This window comes from Anarrhichthys ocellatus, unplaced genomic scaffold (assembly GCF_004355925.1).
Source record: "Anarrhichthys ocellatus isolate YVR2014 unplaced genomic scaffold, GSC_Weel_1.0 scaffold19, whole genome shotgun sequence".
In the NCBI taxonomy this organism is placed as follows: Eukaryota; Metazoa; Chordata; class Actinopteri; order Perciformes; family Anarhichadidae; genus Anarrhichthys; species Anarrhichthys ocellatus.
This window is the reverse complement of record NW_022280049.1, coordinates 1,304,853-1,330,478: the sequence shown is the minus strand read 5'-3', so window position 1 is coordinate 1,330,478 and position 25,626 is coordinate 1,304,853. Positions and strand designations below refer to the sequence as shown.

Sequence of the window (25,626 nt, the reverse complement as noted above, 5' to 3'; positions counted from 1 at the left end):
GATTGAGACATTTTAATACATATTTTCATGTTTTATAGAGACCCTTGCTGAGGTGTTGTGGGTAATAAACAAACCGTTGACAAACAGTAGTTTTTGTAAACTTTAATGTGAAAAATCAAACAGACTGCTAAGATCAATATATATATATATATTGATACAATGTTAATGGCCAGTAGTTCTATTCAGCTGCAATTGTGATTCTTGAACAATGTTGTTGGAAGTCTGCAGTTCACTCAGCCCATGAGACAAAGATAGGTGACCAAAAATAATAAAATGAAACCTGCCCTCTCTGAAGTCCTCCTGATCATTGCCTTGTGGTGTATAAAAAGAAAAGACTTCTTACTCTAAAAGTGAAATAAAAAAAACAAAAAATACAAAACTTTGGTCTGCTTCCCCTCACTGGCTGCTTCACAAATTCATTACAGCCTCAGAGGGCAGAAGCAATCAGCTGTTTAAAAACTCCAACAACAAAAAATGTCTACAAACACAGGTTAACCTCGCACCTATTTAAGAAAAATAATATCAACGTCATGAAAATAGGAAAGTTAGCCCAGAACTTGCATTTTGTCAGTCACTTACATGGAAGCTGAACCTCTGCTCCAGAGGCAAGTCAGCATTTACATCCTGAACTCTCACATCTTACATTTACAATGAAAACAACAGAACAAACACACTGATCTTAAATACAGTTAATCCAAAAAAAATAATAATTGGAAAACAACTAGACAAGTCTGAGCGTACTGTGTAACAGCGATAAAGGACTTCCTTCATCCAAGCGCTGATTAGCCCCTCCCCCGTCTAATCCCTCCCCAAATCAAATGTTCTCTTTCCCCAAACCCAGACCTTCACTGCCCCAAAATAACTTACACTATCTTTGTACTCTGCAGCCTGTACTTGTGTGTGTGTAGGTATTTAATGTATATTGTGTGTGTGTACGTCGTGGAGTGGTTGTAGGAGGCTGGTTATTTTGGGATTACAGTAAGTGAGGAACTACGGGCGTGCTAGTTTAGGTTCATGGGCCTTCAGTGTCCCAACAGCGTCCTTCACTGCATGATAGATGATGTTCTTCACCTGAGGGAAAAAAGGATGGGAAAAGTCTGTTAAAACAATGGCAGGGAAACAACAATGCCTCACAGTGACGAGGGCTTTTTTTCATTTTGCCACAACCATGCATCAGTATTAGACAAATATCAGCTTTATATTAATTTCTGTCAATTCATACTTTTTAATTAAATCACTCTAAACAACTCATAACCCGAGTCTGAATTAATCACTTCTCTTGTCAATCAAAGCAGCAGATTATAAACATTACAGAATCAGAGGCACACATCATTCTCTACCTGGTTGAATGCATTAAAGTTGGACAGTGAAAAAACGACATGAGAGAAAAGCACACGGACCTGTAGCTTGTCTTCGTGGTTTGTGTGAGTCGTGGACAGGTGTCTGAACTCCTGGGTCAGTCTGAAACAGTGCTTTACATGCTCAGGAGACACAAAGTCCTCTGCCACCTTGATGCAGCTGTACAGGTTGTGAACCTGAAGGGGAAGAGCAGACAATTAACAAATACGTTAATGAAACAAGATAATAATGCGTCTTGAATCCTCTAAATAAAAGGATATCAATAGCAAGCTTCCTAAATGTAACACAAACATGTCTGACCTGGTGTGGAGCTCCAGCGGGGATAAACACAGCATCTCCTAAGAACTGTACAATGGCCCATCCCTGCACGCCATATTCTTCATAGAGCCTGCGGCGGAGCACCTGGTCCAGGTACCAGCTCTGGTCGTGGATGGGGTCGTGGTCTGGAGGGTTCTCTTGACCCTGCTCCTCTCCCACCTACACAGATAATCCACGATTAATCACAACCACACGTTTAGCTTCGGTTGTTGTTGCTGCTAACCAGTTGATGACATCTTGGAATCATAAACGAGGATGTAGTGGAGGGAAAACATATCAGGATTCAGATAAACAGATTTATAGACTGAATGTAGTCTTAAAATAAAGCAGGTTGGGCAGAAACGAGACAGAAATCTTCCGGCTGCTGACCTTGCGGAGAAGTTCTCTGATCTTCTCAGCGTCCTTGGCAGCGTAGATGTGCCAGAGAGCTCCAGGTTTCTCCTTCGCCTCGTACACCCGCCTCTTCGTCATTTCATCCACATCGCCCTCCTCAATAGTGGTCATGACCTCTAAAGGACCAAACATAGACACGCACACACACACACACACACACACATACATACATACAGGGCACCAGAGGATCGTCAGCCATGTTTTTATGACGACAATTGTTTTTGTTCATTAGGTTTGGAGCTGTGATTGCTGATGTTTCAAGAGAGTTGAAGACTACTCTGTTGAATTCATTCCAGTCTGATGACTACACGTATCATGCCTCAGTGACTGGTACCATCAAGCTAATCTGCATTTCTCATTCTTCACAGCGTAATTCTTAAACAGCTGAATTTATGTACATCTGTCATACTGTTTGATAAAATGGCAAAGAGCTGTAGTTCACAACTGGTGGCTCATGACTCAGTATTAGGTTGCAGGTCCATTATAAGTGACCTGCAAGATTGTTCTCTTAAAATACTGTTTACAGCTGCATCGTGTGGCTGACGTGACACAAACATCACAAGCAGTTAACACAGCATTTGGCAAAACATAAAATGCCAACAGGACTAATGTTTCCAGTGCACGAAGAACTGTAAATTAGTAATTTTAAGAAGCTGATTCAAATGGTTCACATTTCCAATGGTGTCTGCTTTGTGACTTAAGACAAATGTGGATCATGTGGCTGGACCAGTTGAGAACCACTGGGGCAAAGAAAAGGGCAGACATTTACTGACATCATGTTCACATCCACAGCGTCAGGTTAATCGTACGGAGCAGCTCACTCTACTGCCTGAAATACACTGACCCCTCATTTACAGTGCGTATTTATGAGTTATTCAGAAAGATGATAACTGTGTTTGCTTCAGTTAACAATGTGTGCGTGTGTGTGTGTTGCATTTATTATGGTCTGGTCAGTCACAAATGACTCTTTCACAGACACAGTCATACTTTTGTGTGGTTGCTAGTGTCACAGTGTGAAGGGAAGAGGGATGCTAACTCTAGATGTCCTTCATTGAAACTTTTCTCCCACCATGTAAGGACCAGAGCACAGCTCATCAAAAGCAAAGATAATTCAATAAATTACATGAAATTGTGTGCGAACTTAATGACAATTTGTGGATTTTCTGGTGCTTTATTAGCTGGACCACAGAAGCACACAATGTTTCACCCAACCATGAAATCTACAAAGAAGAGGAAACTCAGGATCTCCAAAGAGCAACAACAGAAAGGTAATTGCCGTCCGTTATTCATTGAAGTTGTTAATAAAGCTTTTACATAGAAATGTACAGAACATGCCACAGTAGAAACCAACAGATGGGTCCCAGTGCTCTGGCCCCTACAGCACAGATAATAACAGGAGGATGGGGTGGAGCAGTGAAGAAGGGGAGTTAGTCAAAAAGAAGGGCATGCTACTGAAGTGATACAAGTGAAAGTCTACAGACCTTTGCGTCCATTGATATCTGCCTCTGAGAAAGAGAAATGTTACCATAATGTAAATGAGAGAGACCCAGTGAAGGGTCTTTTCAGTGTCTTGGATTTGGTATGGAGAAATAAAAGAGAAGAAGACAGAGAGGGGGACAAAGTGCTTAACTCCACTGACCTTGCCCTGGGTCTCCCTCTATTTGAGGGATACCAACATAGACCATGACGTTGACGGCATCAGAGACATCCAGATGGAGATTAGTGGTTCCCACTTTCCTGTCTTCAGACGAGGTTAAGCCTGAGGGAAAGAAAGGCATTGAGGGAGTGAGAGAGAGACGATGAAGAGGATACAGTATATATATATATATATATATATATATATAAATATATAAATAATAGAGGAAGGGGGAGAAAGACACGAGAGATCTAACGGAGTTGAGAGGGACCGAGACGATCTTCTCACCATAGGCGTTGTACATCTTGGGTCCAAGGTCAGGACGCACGAAGAAGTTGGGCAGACGGGCAGCGAGGTTTAAACGACCGTCTCTTTTTGTGTACTCGGGCAAAGGGAGGTTATCCATCAGATCATCAAACCTGGAAAAAGTATGAAAGAATATTAAAACAACACAAATAAGATCCACAAATGTGTTTTGTAAAAATAATTAATTATTTCACAAAAATAAAGTAAAAGCAATCTTTCTTAACTGGTTAAAACATTTTAATCTAAATTTCAGACATTCCTTAAAGAAACATGGACAGATGATGGAGGTTAGTTCACATTTTAACAAGCTCATGGAAGTGCAACATAGGCAACATATTTCTGGGTCCCTCACCGTGTGGGCATCATGTCCCTGAAGTCTTCACCTGGAGGCCAATCCTTTAGTTTCAACACCATGGGCTGGCCTTCACTGTCCTGCAGTCGCTCTGCACTCACAGAAAAACACATCAGCTGAAATGTCTTAAAAGAAACTCGAGCTAAAATAACACAGTGCCACGCGCATCAATTATTCAATCCAACAACGAACAAGAGGAATTTGTGCACTTACTAGAGATGATCTCGAAGCCGTCCCAGAAGTCTCGCACCTTCACATCAGAGATGATAGCACAGTTTCTACAGTTGACCAGGTCTACATCCTGGTCTCCAAACTCCCTACTGAAGGCATCGGGCCGCCACAAATCACTTTTCAGGCGTTTGTGTATCCCCGACACCAACACGGGCTGGACACAAAAGAGAAGAGATTAGACAGATGACAGTTCAGGCTCAATCTTTCTTGTTCAGCTCCATTATGTGGCTGCCACAGATGCCTCTGTTCTTACTTGTCCCTGCTTCCAGCACTCTCTGAAGATCTTCCAGTTGTTGCTGTTGCTGGGATCCTGTAGGCAGAGGAGTCGTCCGTCACAGAGCCAGGAGTGTGAGGTATGTGGTTCCAAAACACTGAGGCCCATTACTCCGTCTTTGCGGCCGCCCAGAACACCCAGCTCGCCTCCCTCGGACACCCCGGTCCGACGGCCTTCTGCCTTCTTGGTCTCCACAACTGAGGCGATGATGTGATCCAGGAAGTTGGGGAGGCTGCTCTTCAGCTTGTCACTCTGAAAGACAATATAAATGGTTTATTACCCAGCTATGTTTTTGTACTTTATGTAAAGCCTCGTCATTTTTTGAAAATTAGAGTTGTTTAGTGGTTTCAACCATTGTCAATGTGAATGCTCTGCTTCATTACTACACCAGTAACTGACACAAATAAAACTAATGTCATAAAAAAACATGAGCTTTCTACGTACCCCTGCCGAGGTAAAGACAGAGGGGAATGGCACCCCGCTCTCTCCGGGCCCCTGGGGGAGTTTGCCCGGTCCAGAGTTGAGCAGATCCCGGAGACTGGACCCCTCGGGTTTGGATTGGGCCATGCTGGAGCCCAGTAACAGACTGTTGAATAGCTTAGGACTGGAAGCAGAAGGCTTTGACAGGGCACTGAGTGAGTCCAGGCCAAAGGCAGGCCGGCTGTCTCGACTCATCATGGAGCGAAGTGAACCGGATTCTGGAAGGAGATGGCGAGAGGACGGGGATGTAACTTCAACTTGAATATTGATTTTGACTTTTTTTTTTTCATGCACTCAGATTACACTGACTCAGCATTTCCTCTTTCCTACTTACCCTTGGTGTCATCCTTGGCTTTCTGTGTGGCCAAGTCTGCCAGCCAGTGCAGAGCCGAGCTGTTGCCCTCTCCTGATGAGCGGGACTCCTTGGCGGAGGACTGGGTGAGGTTACAGGGGGAGGACGTACCACTGGTTGAGTTACTGACACCGCCCACACTTTCTCCTCCCCCGCTGTCTGATGGCGCTGCTGTTTGCGTAGTTTCTGTTTTGATGGCTGAAGTTTCTCCCTCTGGTTTTGGGGTGGTGGCGATACCAGGAGCTGCACCTGCGAGGATCCCACTACTACCTGTTGTAGACTGCTGAGACGAGCACAACCAGACATCAGAGCCTTCAAGTTTAACACTTTTCACAATGCAGAACTAAAAAAAAACATGACAGTACCTGTGAAATCCCATTGGGGGCACTAGGGCGTACTAGAGGCTTAGTGTGTCGACTGGTACAGGGACAATTGGCCTTAATACCCCACTTGCCTCTCGCTGAGTGCACCATGTCACCTATGTTGTAAAGAGCTAAAGGAGAAAGGCAATAAAACGAATCATTACAACTCTCACTGTACCAATACAAGATCATATCTAATGACTTGATGCCGGTGAGGTGCGGATTGATATATTGATGATGTAATCATAATGTACATGTTACCTGTCCCAGGTATAATCTGCGTAGGCATAAGGCTCTGTGGCTCGTGAGGTTGACCTTTGGCACACTTCAACCAAGAGAAAACCTCGTCCTCTGGACCTTCATCGACATCTGAGACAAAGAACACAACAACCATAATAACACTCAACCTCTCACAAAGCAATAACCCAATCATCACTTCGTTGTATTATTTAAATAAAAAATATGTAATGAAATAAACAAGTTGGGTTAACACTGTAGTGAACTGGTAACAACTGGACTCACCCTCCCGTGCCCGGTTCCTGCGGAGCCGATAGCAGTCCAGACACACTCCAAAGCCACACTTGCGACACACCCAGTGAATGTTGAACAGGGTGGTCTCACACACATCACACATTTCTCTGACGCCTCGCACGGCACGTTTCCACGCCACTTTCTCTGGAGGACAGACCAAAGAAAAAACAACACAGGATTATACAAACAGCAGACACTTTTGACAGGGTGAGTGATGAGCACAAATGTAGGACAAGATAGTGAACAAAATCATGTCTTTGTACTCACGGTGAGGTTCCACCATCATCATGGCCTCCTTTTCAGACATGACCAACTGACAGAACTGGTCCCCCACATTGGCCAGGATGTACTTGGAAGTATCGAGGTCCAGGCCCTCTAGGACCGCTGGTGCAGGTAGCCACAGACCCATGGCCATGGAGTCGCTCTGCTGAGGACTCAGGAAGCCCTCCACACGCAGTACCGCTTTACGAGTGAAAGCCAACCTGGTCATGGGTAAAACAAAAAGGTTAATTCAGTAACGCATCATTGCTTGATTGATGATGGCTCTGTTCTGATAGCTCTCTAGGACTTCCTCTATGAAGCTCAAACACACAGAGCAAGACATTGAGCAGCACGTGTACCTTCTGAAGTGGAAGAACCGACAGGACACATTTGGGTCGTGATCGTCATCACTATCTTCGCCTGTGGTACGATATTTACGGTAGCGCTCCAGGCGGCACTCGCGGCACTTGTGCAAGTGAGGGGCCACATTGATGCAGGAGCCATCCTGGAGAAAGGACTCACCAGACTGCTTCAGACGACGCACTTTGCTCTGGTCTTTTAGTACCGACTGGCCCACTGGAGCAGACAAATTAGTGTTAATTATATCGCTCAACTTGTCGCCACAAACGAGAAAGAGGGGACAAGACTTACCTTTGAAAGGCTTGTTACGTGGACGGCTTTTAGCAGCCCCTTGGATTTTAGTTTTCTGCAACATTGCCACGTCCGTGGCAGGGTGAAGTGGTCCTCCTGGGATCTGGCCTTTCTCGGGGCCCTCTTCATTCTCACTCAGGTCTGACAGGTCGCTGTTGCTGCTGGAGTCAGAGTCACGCTTTGACGATTGGCCTCTTTCCTCCAGGCTAAACTTCTGAGACTGGCTCTGGTCAAAGGACACGGGGACCTCCTCCATTCCCCCGGGGCCAGTGCTTCCAAACACGGGGCAGCCTGAGGTGGATGTAGGCATCTCCCCAGCCTCCAGCTCCTCCTTTGTCACAGTCCCTTCACTCTGTGGCCTCTGTGATGAGGTCGGTGCTGGAGAGGAGGAAGAGCTGGGTGAAGCAGCAGCTGGGAGCACTGGGAAAGAGGAAGACAGAATCCCCTTCGGTGGCTCTGCCATGGTGAAAAGGTTTGGCTTGCTGTCTGAGGCAGGACCAAGGGTCTGTGGCTCAGCCCCAGTGAGGCCAGCAAAGGAGGTGTGGGAGGTTTTGTCCCCATATGCCAGAAATGGATTAGCAGGCTCTTTGGAGGCCTGCAGGAAAAGGTTCTGGTGGCTATCTGAGGTATTAAAACCAGATTGCAGCACTAAGCCCCCCACAGAAGTCCCATTATTACTGCTCTTCTTAGAAGTACTTAGAGGAGCTCCAGCAGCCCCAGTCAGACCACCAATACTTAGACCAGAACCCCTTCCTCCTGCAGAGCCACCCATGCCCTGGAAGGCCAATGAGGATTTGTTGAGCACACCATTTCCAGATGAATGGGTCTCAGGCACTTTGGGCTGCTCAGGCTTTTTCAGCCCTTCGGTGGAGGTTGCGGACTTGAAAAGGCTCGGGGGCTCTTTACTCAAGCTGTCAGACACTGCGGTGAAGTAATTGGTGTCCTTGGACTGGGTTGGACCAGCAGCTAGGCTTGGGCTGGATCCAGAATTCTGGGTCATGCACTGGAAAAACAAGTTTTGGTCTTGTTGGGATTGAGTCTCGTTCTTCGCTCCCCCGAAGCCGAAGCCAAAGGGCCGGGGAGCGTCCTGGGAGGCAGTCGTAGTGGTCGGAGCACCGTTCGTCTGAGAGGTAACATCTCCAAATACAGAAGCAGTGGGCAAACAAAAGCCTGATGCCGTTTTGGAGGCCTGGGAAACAAAACAATGTGGTACAGTAACATGATATTAATAACAGAAACAACACTGTGACGACTTACAAAGGCAACATATAATGGTACTGATCATACGGATCGTCTTACCTCAGTCTGGCTTCCCCAGGCGGGGGCTTTGGGACTGAAACCCACAGACGCAGAAAGGGCCACACTCGGGCCGCTGTCATGCGACCAAGAAATGGTGACGGGCCCCGGGGAAACGAGAGCAGCTGTTTTGGAATAGGCTGATTGGGAGGCCTCCTCTCGGTCTGGCTGGGGGGATGGGGAGGCCTTGGGGGCCGGAGCGCCAGGGACCAGGCTCGGCATCTGGCCGAGTGAGGGGAACGATGTGGTGGAGAAGGGAGAGGGGGCTGGTTTGAGGGGGGGAGGGGTGGGGGTGTGAGTAACCGCAGTGGTGGAATCTGCTGCTCCTTGTGTGGAGAGAGAACGCCCATTTTCTTTGACATGGGCAGGATGACGAGGAGTAGCGCTGGATTGGTCCATCTGGAGTGAGGAGTTGGTGTTTGGGGACGACACTCTGCCCTGAGCAAAGGTTCCTTCTGAGGAGCTTCCGTTTTTGGTTGTGCTGCTGACTCTTTCTGCAGAGTCTCCTCCCCAGATCCCCATCCCTTCCGCTGGCATTTTGTTGGATTCGCCACAGTTCTGCCCATCGGCTGCCGCATCTCCTGCTCCTTTGAAACGTTTCAAGTTCAAGTCATCGTCGCCTTCGGAGGCAGTCCTACGTCTGCGTCCACTGTCACCCTTCATTGTTTCACTGTCCTTCCTTCGCCGCCCATTCTTACCAAGCTAAAAGGGTAGGGCAAGAAGTAATTCTGTTAACACATATTTTTAAACAAAAGAGGTCCGTCTAAAGCTGAAAATACTTCCAACGGCTTCAACAAAATATACGACGCAGTAATACAATGTAAAATGTACAATTCAGTGCAACCACTTATAGAGTACAGATAGATAACATGACAGCCTTACCTCCTCTGCCAGCATGACATGTATCACGCGAGGGTCTACCGTCTGATTCTCGCCCTACAGCAAAAAAAAAGGTGGTATTTGAGCGGCATCCTTTCACACCATAACTGGGGGACTATATGGTAGCTAATGGGTATAGGAAGTGGTTGAAATACAAGCAGGAAGTGAGCCAATACAGTAATTTTAATCAAACCTATCCGGTCTGAAAGTGACATGGGACTGACGTTCCATCTAAATCTCACTATGTCATAAAGAGTTTCTAATTGTTTTGGTATTTAGATTCCCAAGTATCCGATACAATTTGCATCCCAATTCGACTTGTAACATAAGATTTTTTTTTTACCTTATCTATAGTAATCTCCATGATGTGTGAGATGGGGTCGTGCTGTGAGACCAGCCCTGAAGCCCAGCATTCCTCAAACTCTGGCTGGTACACGCGAACCCTGCGTCCTTGAATAGTGTATGAACCTGAGGGCAGGAACAGGGGGAACAGTAGCAGAGTTACATTCTGGCCGATTTAAATAAAACACCTCACATAACAAGTCAACAATAACACAGACAGAAAAATATAAAAGCATTAAAGTCTCTCAATCTAGCAAGTTGCTACCGCAGCATTAGACTTACAGTCACTGTTGGTCCATCTGTATCATGCTTTCAGTGCACAACATCATCTTCTAATAACATTTGATGACAAATGCCAAGTTTAAGCATTTGAACATTAAGTCCAGAAAGAAATGTGAAAAGAATATGTGAAACATTGTAAAGGCACGACAGCACATGGAGGTAGTAAATGAAAACAACATCAGACGTGGTGAAGGTCGACTCTTACCCTTCCTGAAGATCTCCTGCAGCTCAAAGTCAGTCCGCCAGCTGGAGATGGCCGCCTGCACTGAGGGCTGCTCCAGCAGCAAAGGGTGTCTTATGTCTTTATCAACCTGCATAAGGACACCAACCACGCTGAGATATGATAGTGGCACAGCAACAATGTGAAACTTCACACCAGAATATTACAGGAAAAACACCAGCGCTGCAACGAACAGTGGATGCTGCATTTTTGGTATACAATTTATTTTTGGTATACAATTTATTTTTAAAAATGGCAAAAGTAATAAATGTCCTGTCCAATAAATTGTTTATTCTGTCTGATAATTAAAATAAAAAAACAGATGTATTCCATTTTTAATAATATGAAACCTGGGAATCTGAGATGCTGAACCAGAGATGTTTTTTGATAAATATCCTAAATAACAATGCCATTATAAAATTGTTTTATTTGTCAACAAACTGTATTACAAAAGCACATACCTCAAACCTCTGGACAGTTTTGTTATCAGGTAGGAACTCAAAATTCTTGTTTCCAAAATACTCCACAGGAACCAACGATCCTAAACCCGCTCTGTCCACCAAGGAGCGGTAGGCCTGAGGAAAGAGTGAACAACATGAGATGATTTCACACTGGAGGAAAATACTTGATATTTGCGTTAAATTCAACAGTAACCGTACGTTCTTACATCTCACAATAATGCAGATGTCTGGATTTTCTAAATGTAATTCAAAACATATCGGCTACGTTTACACCGAAGCGCTTCATGCCTTGAACTCTTTAAGTCATGTTACAGTGCGTCATATCTGCTTCCTGTGTCTCCAGTCGTAATACCCACATGAACTGACTTAAGACATGAACTACAGCACAAGCACAGCCAAACGTCCATCTGCATCGGGCCCTAACAAGTCAGAGACAACCACTCAAGCTGGAGGCTGAACCGGAGTGAGACTCTGGATGTAAGAAAAGCCTGAGTGGGGAGGGTGGGCCTGGGCAGTGAAAGGCGTCGGTAGCCTGTATCAGGGTTTAGGTAAGATATCAGATTACATGTGTCGTCTCCCATGACATGCACACACTATATATCTAACCTGTGCCAGAGGTGCACAAATCTATTGAGTCTATTTGGTTGTCCGTGTCCTGAAGCGTATTCCGATCGCTTCAAGGCTCGACTCACCAGAGCGGGCCAGGCTGTGGACGATGCCGGAGCTCCGGCAGTCCCGGTACTCCCGTCACTTCGACTGGCCCAAACAATAGAGTCTTCCACCAGCACGGCTTTCACCCCCTTATCAAACACCTGCACCCAGGAGCAGCGCTGCAGAGCGTTCTCAAACTCCACAAATACCTGCAGTTGGAGAAACAGAAAGAAGCAGAACATAAACAAAAGGACTGTATGAACTGCAACTATGGCAAATCAAATTCATTTCAAATGCAGCATACAATGAAAACAGTGGAAATATGTGCAGGTAACATAACAAAAACAGAATTACTGCAAGCGGACTGGCAAGCTACCATCTGCCAAACAGCGTCATTCAGCGGCCAAGAGCTCATTGGAGACTTTCACCAAATTTTGTCAACTAGCAACTCAATGCCCGTGTGTACCAGCAACCCCGTTAAGAGATCATTTAGAGCCGCGATAACACAGTCTCATACTAATATACTGACTTTAAAAGAGTCCGCGTTCTTTATGCCATTTGGTTTGTATGACAGAATCTGGCTACATCTACAGCAGGTTTGTATGTCACTGGTACAATGATGATATTTGTCTTGTGCACATTTAATGCAAGTCAGAGGGGCCTGTCAATCATCAGCTATCTAGCTACTTTGGTTTAAAGGAAAAAGTTGATGATTAATTGGCTTAAAATGGAAGACAGCCTTTAAAAGGGGACAACATTCAGGTGATGCTATCAAACACAGACCATTAGTCCACTTTAGCTGATGCCTGACGCCTGCGATATGCAAAGAACAACCACAAACGCATTGGCAGTGCGTGCCACCGAGAAGCCCCGTAGAGCAGTTGTGAGTTTAGGACGCGTTCACACGACAGTGAGAGAAACACTGCCCTCTCATTCATTTGAATGGAGCCAGTTCATCGGCGCAGCTGGGGTGCCAGCAGAGGCAAAACAATGCAGGGTTGTCGGGCAAAAAAGTTGAATCTGGTTCACCTTCTGTAGTGCATAATCCCATTGGCCATTCTGTCTGTGATCATTACAAGCCTCTGAGCAGCGTTGTGGCATCCGATACATCTTAGCCCCGTAATCTGTTCCTCAAGCTTCACTTCCTGGATTGTATTCCATATCTCATCGTCACAAACACAGACCCCTGCACTGTTTTAACACACTACTGTATTCTGTCTATCCCAACTTCAGGGTTTTACTCCTCAAGTTCCTTTAACAAAAGTTCAGTCTTCATGCGAGATATTTTAGACATGCCCCCCTCTTTTTATGTCAAATTATCAGAGTAAAACTGGTACGCATTGATTCACAATGGATAACCAAACTGAACAATGACACCTCTAAAATCTAAATGAACGACTACAAAAAGTCACAAAGTAAACTTATTCTCATGAAATGTGTGTGAGATTTGTACTATTGACTTTCATCACACTCACTGAAGACATCATGACACCTCCTATAAGTCCACAGCAGAGGTGGATTATTTCGTGGGCTCCTTGAGTGAAATAAAAACACCACAGAAATATCTAAGCTATTGACAACAGCTGCTTTATTTAACAGAGCAAGCTGCGAGAGACAGACTGGGCTTTTATCAGTCCGGGGGGGAACGGTATTGATTGACACAGTCTATGCAATGGACTCGCCAACTACCCACTTGTTTTGGTAGAAGAAGAAGAAGAAGAAGAAGGTTCGCACAGATAAAATCAACCCAGCTGCTGAGCTTGCAGGTACTTGTGTGAACAAGATAATGATAATTATCTCAACACTTGTTGTGAGCATCGGTAGCGAGACACGACTAATGACTGATCCCTGGTCCTAACAAATCACACAGGCCATCGATGAATGCCTCTGGCTGATCACTGGAAGTAGTTGGTGATCGGAGATTTCCATTTTGTTAGAGATGGAATAGGAAAGGAGGAGTAAACGTTAACCAATAAATGGACATTTACATTTTGAGCTTCCAGGGTCAATATTCAACAAAGAGTAAAAAGCAAAAAGTTTGTTTTCATACAAGGCTCTGGTATTGACATTTTGTATTGATAATTTGCAGTGGCATGTGTGAGAAAAACTCCTGCTGGAGCCCCTTGTGAGCTTAGTGGTGAGCGCAGTGGTGCCACATTAATTGAAATGTTTCGGGTTTGATTCCAGCTTTGGGACCTTCGTTGAATGTCACTCGCCTCTCTCTGCCCCATTACCAGCCTGCCTCTGTTCTGTCACCTGAAATAACCGTTCAACAAAAAGTGTGCTGTCACTGAGTAACTGACTGACTGAGTGATGAAGTTGCTGAGTGATGAAGTTGCACCACTGGTCAACTTGAGTGATAAAGGTTATACCATTGCCTGTTGCACTTTCAAAATGACTAAGCGCGACAGTGGTGCCCCCCCCGGCTTTTCCAACAACCCGGGCGAGTAGTGATGACAAGCGGCCAGGGAGGAGCTCCAAAATATCGCATGTTTTTTCTGTGTAAATTGTACATTTTGAAACAGGGTGGGCCTGCTGTTGTTTTTGCTCCCTTTACATTTTAATTGTGATTTGCCCAGCTGTGTGTTTTGTTAAGCAGGAGAGGAAAACCTATAACCATACTCTATTAATATTCAATATCGGTTTTGTATTTGTATTTATCTTCTTTAAATGTTTTGCAGCTGTATATTTTCAAACAGGGAGGAAAACTTGTATTTGCATTTGATTTGAATCACTGACTTACAACTGACGCCCACTTTGTAGAGGATACACAGGTAGTTTGTGTTGCCATTCAGCCTAAAAGTACTGAGGTATGAATTGTGGTCCATATTGCACAGCCCTACACTGAGCCGGGTCGTGTTAAAGCTTGTTAAAAGCTTCCTGCCAAGAGAATGTGCACTGATATCTTCTTCACAGACCACTGAATCGAGTCTCCCAACAAAACATCTTTAAAAATGTTAGCATTTACTGATTTTGTATGTTTTTTCCTACACATTCCAGTTGTCATGCAATAAAACTAGGTTTTGAAAAAATGTTATTATATGTACATTTTATCCCTTAAATCTCTTAAAGTGTTAATATTAAATGAATCAAACATTATTAGTAAAGTTACTTTGCCATTGCTTGCTATTGTAATATTCTGTTGTAAAAGAGTCCATTTTATCTATGAAGTCACCCACCAACACCCCAAATCTTTACAAATCTCACCCAAATGTCTCTCTGCAGTTTATCAACTCTGCTAAATGTTACCTAAGCAGCTCGTGAAGATTGATTTAATATATTTAAGATTCCATTAGATGACACAAAGGTGCGTTACACTGAACATTTAATAACCTGGACCCCCACAGTAAAGTCGAAGGGATTCCTTGTTCACCCTCACATGAACTTGTTAGGCCTTTAACTAAACTAACATCAGCTAACGATGGGAAAAACCAAAGGCTTGTGTCAATATATTTTCGTGTGGTTATCTGTTGCTTTAAAACGTAATGCTACGAGGCTACACTTAATACTGGCAGAGCTTAATGTCATTCGTTAACGAACTAAAAAAAAAAGCGAACAAAGCAAAGGCCAGAAAATCCCCGGCCTCGAGTTTAGCTTCGCCTCACTGCCTGCAACTTGTGACGTTAGCTTGCTAATCTATGCATGAGCGTACGTTAACTGCCAACAAATGTACCACCGTTGACGGTTAAACATGATTTTAATTGTGTTAAAGGCCCAGTTAAGAGGAGGTATACGAGCTATGTATCCATTGGTATGTGTTTATCCACCCAGAAAGGCTCCTCTCGTATGTAAACACTGACCGTCAGCCCTGCAGCAGCGGTGGTTGTTGTTGTCGCCTCTGCTCCGCTAACCTCCGGGACTTGCAGGCCGATGACACTCACTGCCCGCACCGTTCCCCGGAGCCATGCAGCCTGCTCCGGCTCGGATCCATTCGCAGACCTGCCGTCGTCGAGGAGCAAAAGCAGACGCTTTCCTATCAGTTCTAATGAGACCTCCATGGTTTGCTCGCAAGCTACTCAGCCACCATGAACAGTGTAACTTCTCCGCTTGGGATGGGAACTCAAGAACGCTAGAAGACGAGCGGAAAACAGCTGCGGCGACTTTGTACTAAACGTTAGTGCACGAGAGAGCCCGTTACACACGTTGCACCCAGCAGCGGACCGGGTCACGCCAGGTATTCACTCTGTCGAGATGTTATTGTCCTCGGTGCTAACGCGACTATCCTGCTCTGTCCGCCATTGAGCCCTGCAACAATCAAACGCACTCCTCGTAGACTGGCAGCACTGCGGAGACAGAGTCGGTGAGTGGGGAAACAGCGACCTCTGGTGGCAGGCCTGTGAATCACGTTAGTGGTTACTTTGTTTGTGCATTGTAGGTTAGTTTCAAGATGTCCCGCAGTGTTAAAGCGTGAGTGGACTACGAAACAGGAAAATACAAACATTCAAACTAACATGCCAGGGGGGCAACCGCAGAGGATAAAAATATAGACAGAAATAAAAGCATAAAAATAGAAAAACGTAAATAAATAATATAAAGAGAAAAAGGAGACGCTAAATCACAAACGCTGATTGTGTAGTTACATACATATATCACAGGCAATGCATGCCAAAACTGTTCTTATGGCCTTGATGTTGTTACAGTATTTAATAGTTTTTAAATACAATTCAAACTCTTTGTAAAAAAACACAAAAAGGTCTTTGGCTTGTAAACTTACACTTAGTGTAATGTGTAGAAGTCACGTGTTGAAGTGTCCCTGAGCAAGACACTGAACCCCTAACGGCTCCCTATATACAGGGATGGGTCAAATGCAGAGACAAATTTCCCCCTTAACGGGATCAATATAGTATAATAAAATTAAATTAAATAAATATTCCCTTTCCTCAAATTTTCTGTCGTGGGTAAAGAATCCAAATATAACATGTTCAGCGAGGGTGAACTACTACTACTAATACAAAGTTAAATCACTTCAATGAAATCATGTCTTATTTCTAATAGCCAGTAGCATTCAGGATTTTTAGGCCTATACCAATATTGACATGTACTCGTTACAAAAATATGACCTTTTTTTTTTACAGACATAACTAACTACACTATATGTTAAAGAAATCTTTACACGGAATAAAAAATACACATTACGCAATTATATAAAACACGACCAATAAACAAAAAATCCAACCCAATAAAATGAAGTAGAACAAATCTTACCGAACACTCTTCACTCTTAGTGTTTCCATCATGGTAAAAAGTGATCTTTTGAGTGAATTTTGAGTTCTGTGAGTGAGGAGTTACACATATTGACCTCCTGACCAGAGGAGACACTCTATTCATTATTATAAGTTGTAGTAGCACAGCAGTGGTAGTAGTATTGTTGTTGTTAATTGTGACCAGTAGGAGGCGCTACACCGCCACAAACTCTTCAGTGAAGTGCGGCGGTGAATCTGGTCAGTAAGGGATGTTCTGCCAGAGTGAATTATTATCATCCCTATCAGAAGAACATTCATTCATTTATGAATCATCTAAATAGGCTACCACAAAGAAAGTAGCACCAGGACCACGAAGCACCGACTCATCAACATTTAAGTGATATTGTGGAATAAATGTAATTTTAACCTATAAATACGTAGAACCATGACTTCTATTTTGGTGAATACGAGGCATCGTAACCTTTTCACACTGTGATATTTATGGATGTGTATTTTAACATTTAGGCTGTGCGTTCTTTGGACACGAATAAAGAAGTGTCAATACTGGTCAACTTATATGCTCTGGCATACAAAAATAAATTTTCTTCACAATGTATTACTGGAACCGCGCAAATGAAGAATCTTCTTTTGTCTCACAAGAGTTTTAAATGAAGCCTTTACATAATAACATTTTCAATTGAAAAGTCCTGCAGGGGAACAAAGTAACGCAGAGGCTTTCTATTTGAAAAACACACCTCCTTATTTATTCACGAGTTATACAAGATAAGATACATCATACAGTATATACAAAATCTACACATCAAAATATCAAAAGAGATAATAACAATACAAATATTTTCTTTTTATAAAAACCTTTCTAAAAGAGCATCTCATTATAAAATAGGCCAGCTTCTTTGGGCCAGGTCAAAGCCTCCAGTCTGGTATTAGGTGTTTCTCATGAAAGGTGATATTTATAAATCGGGGCGCGAGGTTATTTTGAAAGAGTTGTATGTGCCAAGCATGTATAGGTTCCCTATTTAAACGAATCCCTCTGTGCCTGTAAAAGTATGCACTATATATCAGTGTACAGATTGAATGCATGGGAAGTCTCAAACTGGTCTTTGAGGGGACACATTTCTCATTCATCTTCCCCTCAATTTTTCTATTCTACGTCCAGGACAATCAATAAAAATCACACTTTATCTGAACACATTCAAAGTGTTATCTCAAGCATTAATTAACTGCCCAACGTTCTGCTACACTCAGACTTCCATATCCCTCTGTTGTCATTACAATACATCCAGAGGAGTGTACACTCCAATGCTAACTGGCTGCACAGGGAAGGCAGCGGGTTTTTCATTCCCACAATTTGACCGTGACAAACACAAAAATCCTTTACATTATCAAGGAGATGCTCAAGATGCAGCAACATTTCTCAGTCCAGCAGTGAGTCCCAGTGTTGAATACTGGCAGTATCTGTGCTTGTGCACCCTGTGGGTTCACTGGAGTCTCATACAGCTGTGCGGTACGCATTCAGACTGTTCCTCCAGCTCAGGGCAGGGGACGCCAGCATTGGCCGGCCGCAAGAGGATGTAACGTGTGCGGTGGCGGACACCACCTCTGGAACAGGGACCAAGACACAAACCCCAGGAGGACCAGAAAGACACCTCACAGTCCAATGGTGTCGCTGAGTCGAGAGAAAAGAGTTTGTGAGAAAAGTACAGAACGTGTGAGTAAAGAGAGAACGGCAAAGAGTTAAGAAGTACAAATCTCTGCAGAAATAAGAGCTGTTCATTTATTAGCTTGTATGTGTAAGCTGTGCAGAACTGTTTAAGTGAGATCACATTATAACTTTCATGTAATACAAATCAATGAAATAGCATTTTTGTTTGCTTTTTGTCTGTGTCCACCCATTCATTTAAAACCATCATCATTAACTTCCAGGGGGAAAGTTTACGTCCCAGGGATGTAGGGAGTCTAGTGGACTTACCCGTGAAGCGCTGGGGATTGATCGAGTTTGGCAGGATATGATTGGACATAAGGACTTGACGGCCAGATGATCTGCTCTGTTGAGAGATCCTTATGCTGGCAATAGGTGGAAGCTCCTTTAAACGTGGATAGTAGAAGGAGTTGGCTGGATGGTTCGGCATCTCGGATGTGATCTGGATAAGTCAGCGCAGAACAGTCGGTCAAATTTCTGCAGGAGAGCCGGCAGGTTCTCAGCAAAAGTTAAAATACACAATAGCCCACTTTAAGCACATGCTGGCAAAGGATAGCTGCTCCATTATGTAAGAGAGGCCCTTTTTACTCAAATCACTTCAGGTCAGGCATGAAGGCCGCCAAGTAATCATTTGTGCAGAAGGCTAAGAATGACGACCCATTCCCACACTGCTAACACACACTGCTTAAGTACAAGACGAGGACCTTGCCTCACCATGGAGCGGAGGACTAAATTGAGTCAATGTATCAACCGATGATGGTTTTTGTTCACCTTTGTGATGTTTTCTTGGGGGCTTGTGGGGAAGTTAGGAGAGGAGAACGTGAATCCACTGTCTGTCCCTGCATCGTAAGGATGGAGGTCAATGTTCACTTCCTGTTTCCACTGGCTGCCCTCGCAGAGGTTTATGCTGTCCACACCAACAAACCAGTCGGGGCTGGGGATGATCTTCACCATCAGGGACAGCTGTCGGTCAGAGAGAGAGAGAAGGCAGTTAGATCAAGCTTTACTGTCCAAGAGGAACATTTAGTTTCCAGTGAACGCAGACAACAGAGCAATAAAGAAGCAGAATTAGATGAAAGAAATACACAGATTATGTACTCTTGTTTAAAATGAATCAATGGATGACTCATACATTTAGCTCAAAGCACCACTGCTAAAGTAAAGCCTCACAGAGCTGCTCATTGCAGTTATTCTGGATACCAGCTGGTATTGTTTTCATCTTGTGAGTCTGTGTGTGTATCATCATGGCAAATGGAGGTCCTGGAGACACCTACAGTAGTAGGAACTGCCACAGAAGAAGTTTTGAGTACTTTGCCAGGTGTTTACATTTCTGTCTCTCTGTGGACAGATTTTGTAGCCACGATAGCGTCAAAACAGTGCAAATGCAGTCAGAACATTTTACAGGTGTGGAGTTGGGATCAAAGTGAAGGTTGAGTTCAAAGATGGGCGTGATCCAAGTGAGGGCGCCAGAAGCAGGGGACAGGAAGTAGGGAGGGGGCCATTGGCCCCTCCACTTAACGGCCTTCGCCCAATTTGGCTTCGCGGCTGCTGTAATCCCATCACAAGATGGTCTCTTCTTACTTTCTTTCTTTCTTTTTCTTTAATTTTACACCCAGGAGCAATAAACTCTGATGAATATATTCATATATTTTCTCCAAGATTGTTTCATATGTGCCTCTATGTAAATATTGTTTTTGCACTGATGAGCTGATTTGGTTTTCTTGTCTTTATTTGCTTTGTCAAATTGTAACTGCAATTGAAACTACAAAGGAAATGCTGTGATATACTTAAATCACAAGAAGAAAAACAAACAATCAAAGCACAGCTGTGATTAATATTCTGGCTCCATTCAAAAGTCTAACTGCAGCCCTCTGGGTAAGTAGATAAGTAAGGGGAAAATCCAAATCGTAAAAAAACAGCAATCAACTGGTGTTACTTTAATTTGATTACCTCACCGCCGTATAATGTGTTGTGCTGCCCCTGTCTGTTGACATATGTTGTTTGTAAAATCTATTAAGTTGAAGGAAAGGAAATAAGCTATAAAATACACACACACACACACACACACACTGATGATGTCAGGATTTATGAAATGCGCAACTTATAAATGCAGGCACTGGAGACTGTGTGTGTGTGTGTGTGTGTGTGTACTGCGCATACATGCACCCACTCAGTTTCCTGTGCAGGGTTAGACTGTCTCTCCTCTGTGATGGATGTTTCCTGAGAGCTAGTGACCTCATGCAGGAAGTGGCCTGGGGGTCAGCACACGCTGAGGTGGCAGAATCCCAGAAAACAGCGCATTTTAAAAAAACGCCTCCTCACTTGCGGCTCTGGGTAGGATGGGTGGGCTTGGAAAGCTTGGAAAGGGTGGCCTGGAGTCAAACGGAGAGCGCTGGATAGAAGAGTGCTGGAACAAACTTCAAACCAGTTCACCAGGCGCAAAAGACCACTCGGGACAGGAGACAGGCAGGTAGTGTCAGCATGACACATGGAGTCTGTTTCTTGCTCGTGACGCACGGCAGAAGAAACCAAATCAGAAGCAGCTCTGTTGCTTTTTAGAATCATCCACTGATCCCCTCCTTCCTTCCTTCCTTCCTTTCTTCCCCCCTCTGCTGACATCCCTCCCTCCTTTTGTCCTTTCAGGCTCCTTTCAAACAGCGGTTTTTCCAAGAAGTCCCATCCTGCTATATCCATTGGGCCACTCAGCAAGGATGTCTACTCAGGGGTATCCCACGTCAGTGGCTTGATCAGTCCATGTTGGTTCCAATATACAGGCCCGGAAGTATCTCTAGAGCAAAGACAGATACTCAAAGCTCCCATGATCCCTCTCACTTTTTCTTCATCACAGCTAATCTTCTGTAGAGCCGCGGAGAGGCCTTAAAAACATGCAACTCAGTCCAGTAGCGCTAGCACTTTAACGCTCAGCTGTTGTCCCATTTTCTGTGGTGCCACTGATACAGATACTTTAAGAGTAATGGCAGTTGGAAGCTGAATGGTACTTATTTCTCAGGATCTGTCTGTTTTGAATTACACATTTAACAGAAATGGCAGAGGGCTCATGAATATGGAGATAGGAATCATATGTGTTTGGGATTTTTGGGGCATTGCGTATGAATGTTTTGGTTTGTGGGAAGACAAAAAGCATGGGATTTATATAAGAGTGCGCGAGAGAGAGAGAGAGAGAGAGAGAGAGAGAGAGAGAGACAGAAAAGCAGAATAGCAGATGAAGCTGTTTCGTCATTGCATAATTCGTCATTGTCACGTTCAAAACACACACACACAATACTCATAACCTGCTTATTTTTGTACTCTGTCCACTGATCTAAAAACAGAAGGACCCATTTAAAAGCAGCCACAGACATCAAGTACCAAGATGAAAAGCTGCTGTGCATGACAAGTACTTACCAAAGATGCCCTCCGACTGGGTTGTTTATGATTTTTAAGGGCCCCCGGGTTCAAGCAGTGGAATAACCAATAAACAAATGTAGGTCACCAGACTTTTATTTCTAAAAACTCCAGTGAATGTCTGCCTTTCATCTCCTACCCCATGTTCATTTTTTCCATAGTGCCATACCTCATGCCTACCTCAAATCCTTGGCCTTTGTTTAAGCCCTCGGACCATATTTAGCGAGGCTGACCATGACCTTTGCCTCCAAACTCAGTCGTTATTCCGCAGCAGTGGGACCCTGTAGTCCAGCAAGGATAAACTTTGTACCATAGTTGGACATTTAGCCTTTAACAGTCCACATTTATCAGCAATGTTTTCAACCTTAAATATGAGATAATGTGAGACTTCAGCCGTTCCCAGAAAGTGGCTGTGCCCAGCCAAGAGACAATAACACGGCATAATGTCATTTTAATTCAACAATCAAGATATAACATGTTAATTAGTCATCTTTAGAGGTGTTGGTTGGCAGATTCTGTTGTCGTCGTACAGAGCCATACTAGCTGTTTTCCCATTTCCAGTCTTAATGCTAAGCTCGGCTAACCGACAGCTAGCTATAGCTTTATAGGTACCGCACAGACGCGACAGTGATATCGATCTTTTCATCTAACTCTGGGTTAAAAAAAGGTGAAGAGAAGTGTTCCCTAAATTGCCAAGTTATTCCTTTTGCTAAACGTCATCCCAGGGCCCTCAGCCTGAGCTCACAGAGTTCAGTGGGACAGGCAGCAGACAGAGTGCGGACCGCGAAGGATGGATGTGGGTGTTTGTGGCTGCAGGGCTTCAGTCCTTTGGCTAAACATAGTCTGATTGGATAGTGGAAAAAAGTGTGTTTGGTCAGAGCGGATGGACGACGTCATGGGGAGGCCCAGGTCACCAGATGACTGAGTAGGTTTAGTCAGACGCTTTGTGTGACTTACTGTGTCTGAGCATGTGTGTGCTTTTGTGAATGAGTACTGCTTCAACTTAAGTTTTATTTGTGCCTACCAGGGAGCCCCGGGGCTGCATGAGCAACTCCGTGGAGCTGTGCCCGATGCCGTTAGGGATGCCGGCCGTTCGGTGCATGGCGCCGACCGCGCGTCTCTTCCTGGCCTCCTTGGCCGCCTTCATCAGCTCCACCGTCACCCCGACCTCAGCAAAGCTCTGCACCCCTGCACTAGCCGGAGCACCATCCTCCCACAGCCGAAAATGGCGATTATGGCTGACCGCTAAAGGGAGAACGAGGAGAAGACAGGAGTAAGATGCTTATTCACTGGAATGCATATCGATGTCAATGAAGTACCACAGAGCCTCAGCCAGACAGTGAGATCATTTCCACGGTGGAGCCTGTATGTATTTCTACTGCTGCCTCCTACATCCTGCAATTAAACTGACAATTCTGAAGGAATTGCCAGCATGCATGTCTTTGATATTATTGCACAGTTACAGTTACATCTTTTCTCCTTTTATCGCTGATAAAACGACAACACAGACGGGAGCTGCCAAGAGATAGGTCAGGATCTCTGAGTTCACCTTTATCGATACTTTTTCATAACCTTCTGGCCAACAGAGCCATTTGCTACACATTGTCATATTTAGCTCTGGTTATCTTTGAAACCTGTTGAGAGTCAATAGACGGAGTAAGGTTAAACTGTTTGCACCGCCGGTTCTGGTGCGCCATATTGAAACCCACAGAGCCACTTGCCTGGGCCAGTGGTTTTAAGGGCAGAGTAAGGTTAGCCAGAAACACGCTGACAAAATGCTCTGATGGTTCTGCCCTACCTCACTTTTCAGAGCTGCGTACAGGCACACATACACAACCATGCAGTTACACTTAAACGCTCTTGACACATGTATTAACACACAAATTGCACTGAGCCACACACACAACCTGCCCAGCACACTTCACACACTATCTTGTTTCTCCCCAAACTGCTATTACTTATGCACTTAATTGCATTTCCATCCGAACTAATTTCCCACAAGTATCAGGACCTTGAAATTCGATAACGCGTCACGTTTAGGCCCCACCAAAAAGTTAAATCCCACTTTCCGTTCTTCCTAAATTGCTTGCGTTTATTTTTGTTTTTGGCCATGACAAACTCCATTCCCTCTGTCATTGGACCCTCGCCCCCAGGTCCCCACAGTTAAGCAACACACAACCATTGCAGGCCCCCAAACCCCTCGACAGGTTATGCTTTTTCTTGTGCTGTGACAAACTCCCTTACCAACAGTCTGTCAGCCCATTGAGGCCCCTGTGTTTTTCTTCCCATTTTGTTCCCATGCCTTGAGGGAAGGGGACACACATTAAAAGCCATTTCGGGTGATCAGAATCTCCGGTGCCTGTCTCTATATGGAGTAAGTAGCACATCATCCTCTGGCAGGGCAGCAGGGCACCATTGGGAGAACGGGAAACCAGACAAAGCCACGGCTGCCGCAGACAGCGATGCACAAGAGCAGTCCAGCACACACACACACACACACACATACATACATACAAGCACACAAATCTACAAACATCTGTCAGCCAGCCCATGCTCCATGGCTTGGGGATAAAAAAGCAGAATAGAGGGTTCTGAGTTGCTTCTTCTTTTCCTCCTCCTGGCTCTGAGGTAAGCAGTCTGACCCCACCACACCCCAACTATCATCACCCACCTTCACCAGCCCCCAAAAACCACTACTCCGCTGTTTACCGCCAACACTGTGGTAAACCAGCAGAAATGTGGGAAGGAGTGTAGAGTTGAGTTGAATAAATAGAGAAATATAAAGATATGGCCGGACAGAAGTTGAAAAAAAATGCATCTGGTAGCATTTAGACTGTCTCTCTTATTGCTCCATTAACAGCACTCACCCCCGTGTATGTGTCTGTGTGCATACGTTGATGCTGACAATGAGCAACTAAACCTCTGACACATGATGGGTAGCCAAACATCTGCCTTCAGTTGAAGCTAAGTGTCCCTTCATCTCACTGGGGTCACCATCTCTGTCCCAGGTTTGTGTCCTCTTCAACACAAAAACACTGCATGGGTACATTTTGACTAAGTGAGGTCAAGTCTGAAATAAAGGTTAAAATGAAATGGATTACCAGGTGTTAGAGGTAAAACTTTCCATAAGCAATAGCAGATTTTTTTAATAACCGACTTCTTTGTCCCTGGCAGTCTTTCTCACCTATGAGCTTGGACCACTGTGCAGGGGGCCGGAACAGTGGATACTGCTTGGGGAATGCCTGTGGGCTCCAGTGACCTGTAAAGACCAGTATGTAGGAAGCAGGACCCTTGGCTGTGCAGTCTGTCCCATTGAGTGGTCGCAAAGGCCCAGCAAAAGTGAGACAAAGCTTCAGAAGTACGACGAGAAGCTGCTGCAGCCAACTGCAGGTCAGGTGCTCTGATGACATCATCTGAAAGAAATGGAGAAATGAAAAATGGTTGTGAAAGAGCTTTCTTTAATAGCATTAAACATTATGGAATATTCTATAATCAAAAGCTGCCGTCAGAAGCACTTTGGCATGTAACCCAAATGAAAGGATCTTAACGTGAATATTTAGGAAACCAAACCCAGACAATCGTGGAAAATCAGTATGGGGGAAATTCCACGCCCCTGCCCTCATATCATAGCATTTTATCTAAGAAAACAGCTGATTGAACCCATTATTATGGGCTGGGTCG

At 44.5% G+C, this 25,626-nt stretch overlaps 2 protein-coding genes across 4 annotated transcripts; both read right to left on the bottom strand.

Annotated features, from left to right (window-relative positions):
* Positions 1–87: 87 nt before the first annotated feature.
* On the bottom strand, positions 88–15,909 carry kdm3b (lysine (K)-specific demethylase 3B). 3 transcript variants are annotated; one of them, XM_031857837.1, is made up of 25 exons: positions 15,438–15,909; positions 11,679–11,846; positions 10,987–11,100; positions 10,511–10,616; positions 10,025–10,149; positions 9,685–9,738; positions 8,806–9,504; positions 7,507–8,695; positions 7,215–7,431; positions 6,862–7,076; positions 6,586–6,738; positions 6,325–6,432; positions 6,067–6,194; positions 5,684–5,984; positions 5,314–5,567; positions 4,849–5,121; positions 4,578–4,749; positions 4,365–4,455; positions 3,995–4,125; positions 3,710–3,829; positions 3,552–3,575; positions 2,047–2,186; positions 1,660–1,836; positions 1,401–1,535; positions 88–1,071 (listed from the first exon to the last, which is right to left on the bottom strand). In XM_031857837.1, exons 1-25 carry the CDS (start codon positions 15,633–15,635, stop codon positions 991–993), a joined length of 5,373 nt encoding a protein of 1,790 aa, XP_031713697.1. In that variant the 5' UTR covers positions 15,636–15,909; the 3' UTR covers positions 88–990. The 3 variants fall into 3 exon arrangements, with proteins under 3 accessions (XP_031713697.1, XP_031713698.1, XP_031713699.1); XM_031857838.1 differs by having other exon boundaries at positions 5,684–5,981; XM_031857839.1 differs by lacking the exon at positions 3,552–3,575.
* A 2,227-nt stretch (positions 15,910–18,136) lies between these two features.
* Positions 18,137–25,358, bottom strand: spon2a (spondin 2a, extracellular matrix protein). The gene is made up of 5 exons (XM_031858143.1): positions 25,130–25,358; positions 22,970–23,190; positions 19,312–19,503; positions 18,811–18,982; positions 18,137–18,507 (listed from the first exon to the last, which is right to left on the bottom strand). The coding sequence occupies exons 1-5, from the start codon at positions 25,356–25,358 to the stop codon at positions 18,320–18,322; spliced, it is 1,002 nt and encodes a 333-aa protein (XP_031714003.1). The 3' UTR covers positions 18,137–18,319.
* Positions 25,359–25,626: the final 268 nt, after the last annotated feature.

Coding starts and splice junctions, on each gene's coding strand:
- kdm3b (XM_031857837.1), bottom strand. CDS start 15,635: ATGGAGGTCTCATTAGAACTGATAGGAAAGCGTCTGCTTTTGCTCCTC. Junction 9,505..9,684: donor ATGTCATGCTGGCAGAGGAG/GTAAGGCTGTCA, acceptor CTACCCTTTTAG/CTTGGTAAGAATGGGCGGCG. Junction 6,433..6,585: donor CAGGAACCGGGCACGGGAGG/GTGAGTCCAGTT, acceptor TCTTTGTCTCAG/ATGTCGATGAAGGTCCAGAG.
- spon2a (XM_031858143.1), bottom strand. CDS start 25,358: ATGATGTCATCAGAGCACCTGACCTGCAGTTGGCTGCAGCAGCTTCTC. Junction 23,191..25,129: donor ACAGTGGTCCAAGCTCATAG/GTGAGAAAGACT, acceptor TTCTCCCTTTAG/CGGTCAGCCATAATCGCCAT. Junction 18,983..19,311: donor CCCAAGAAAACATCACAAAG/GTGAACAAAAAC, acceptor TGACTTATCCAG/ATCACATCCGAGATGCCGAA.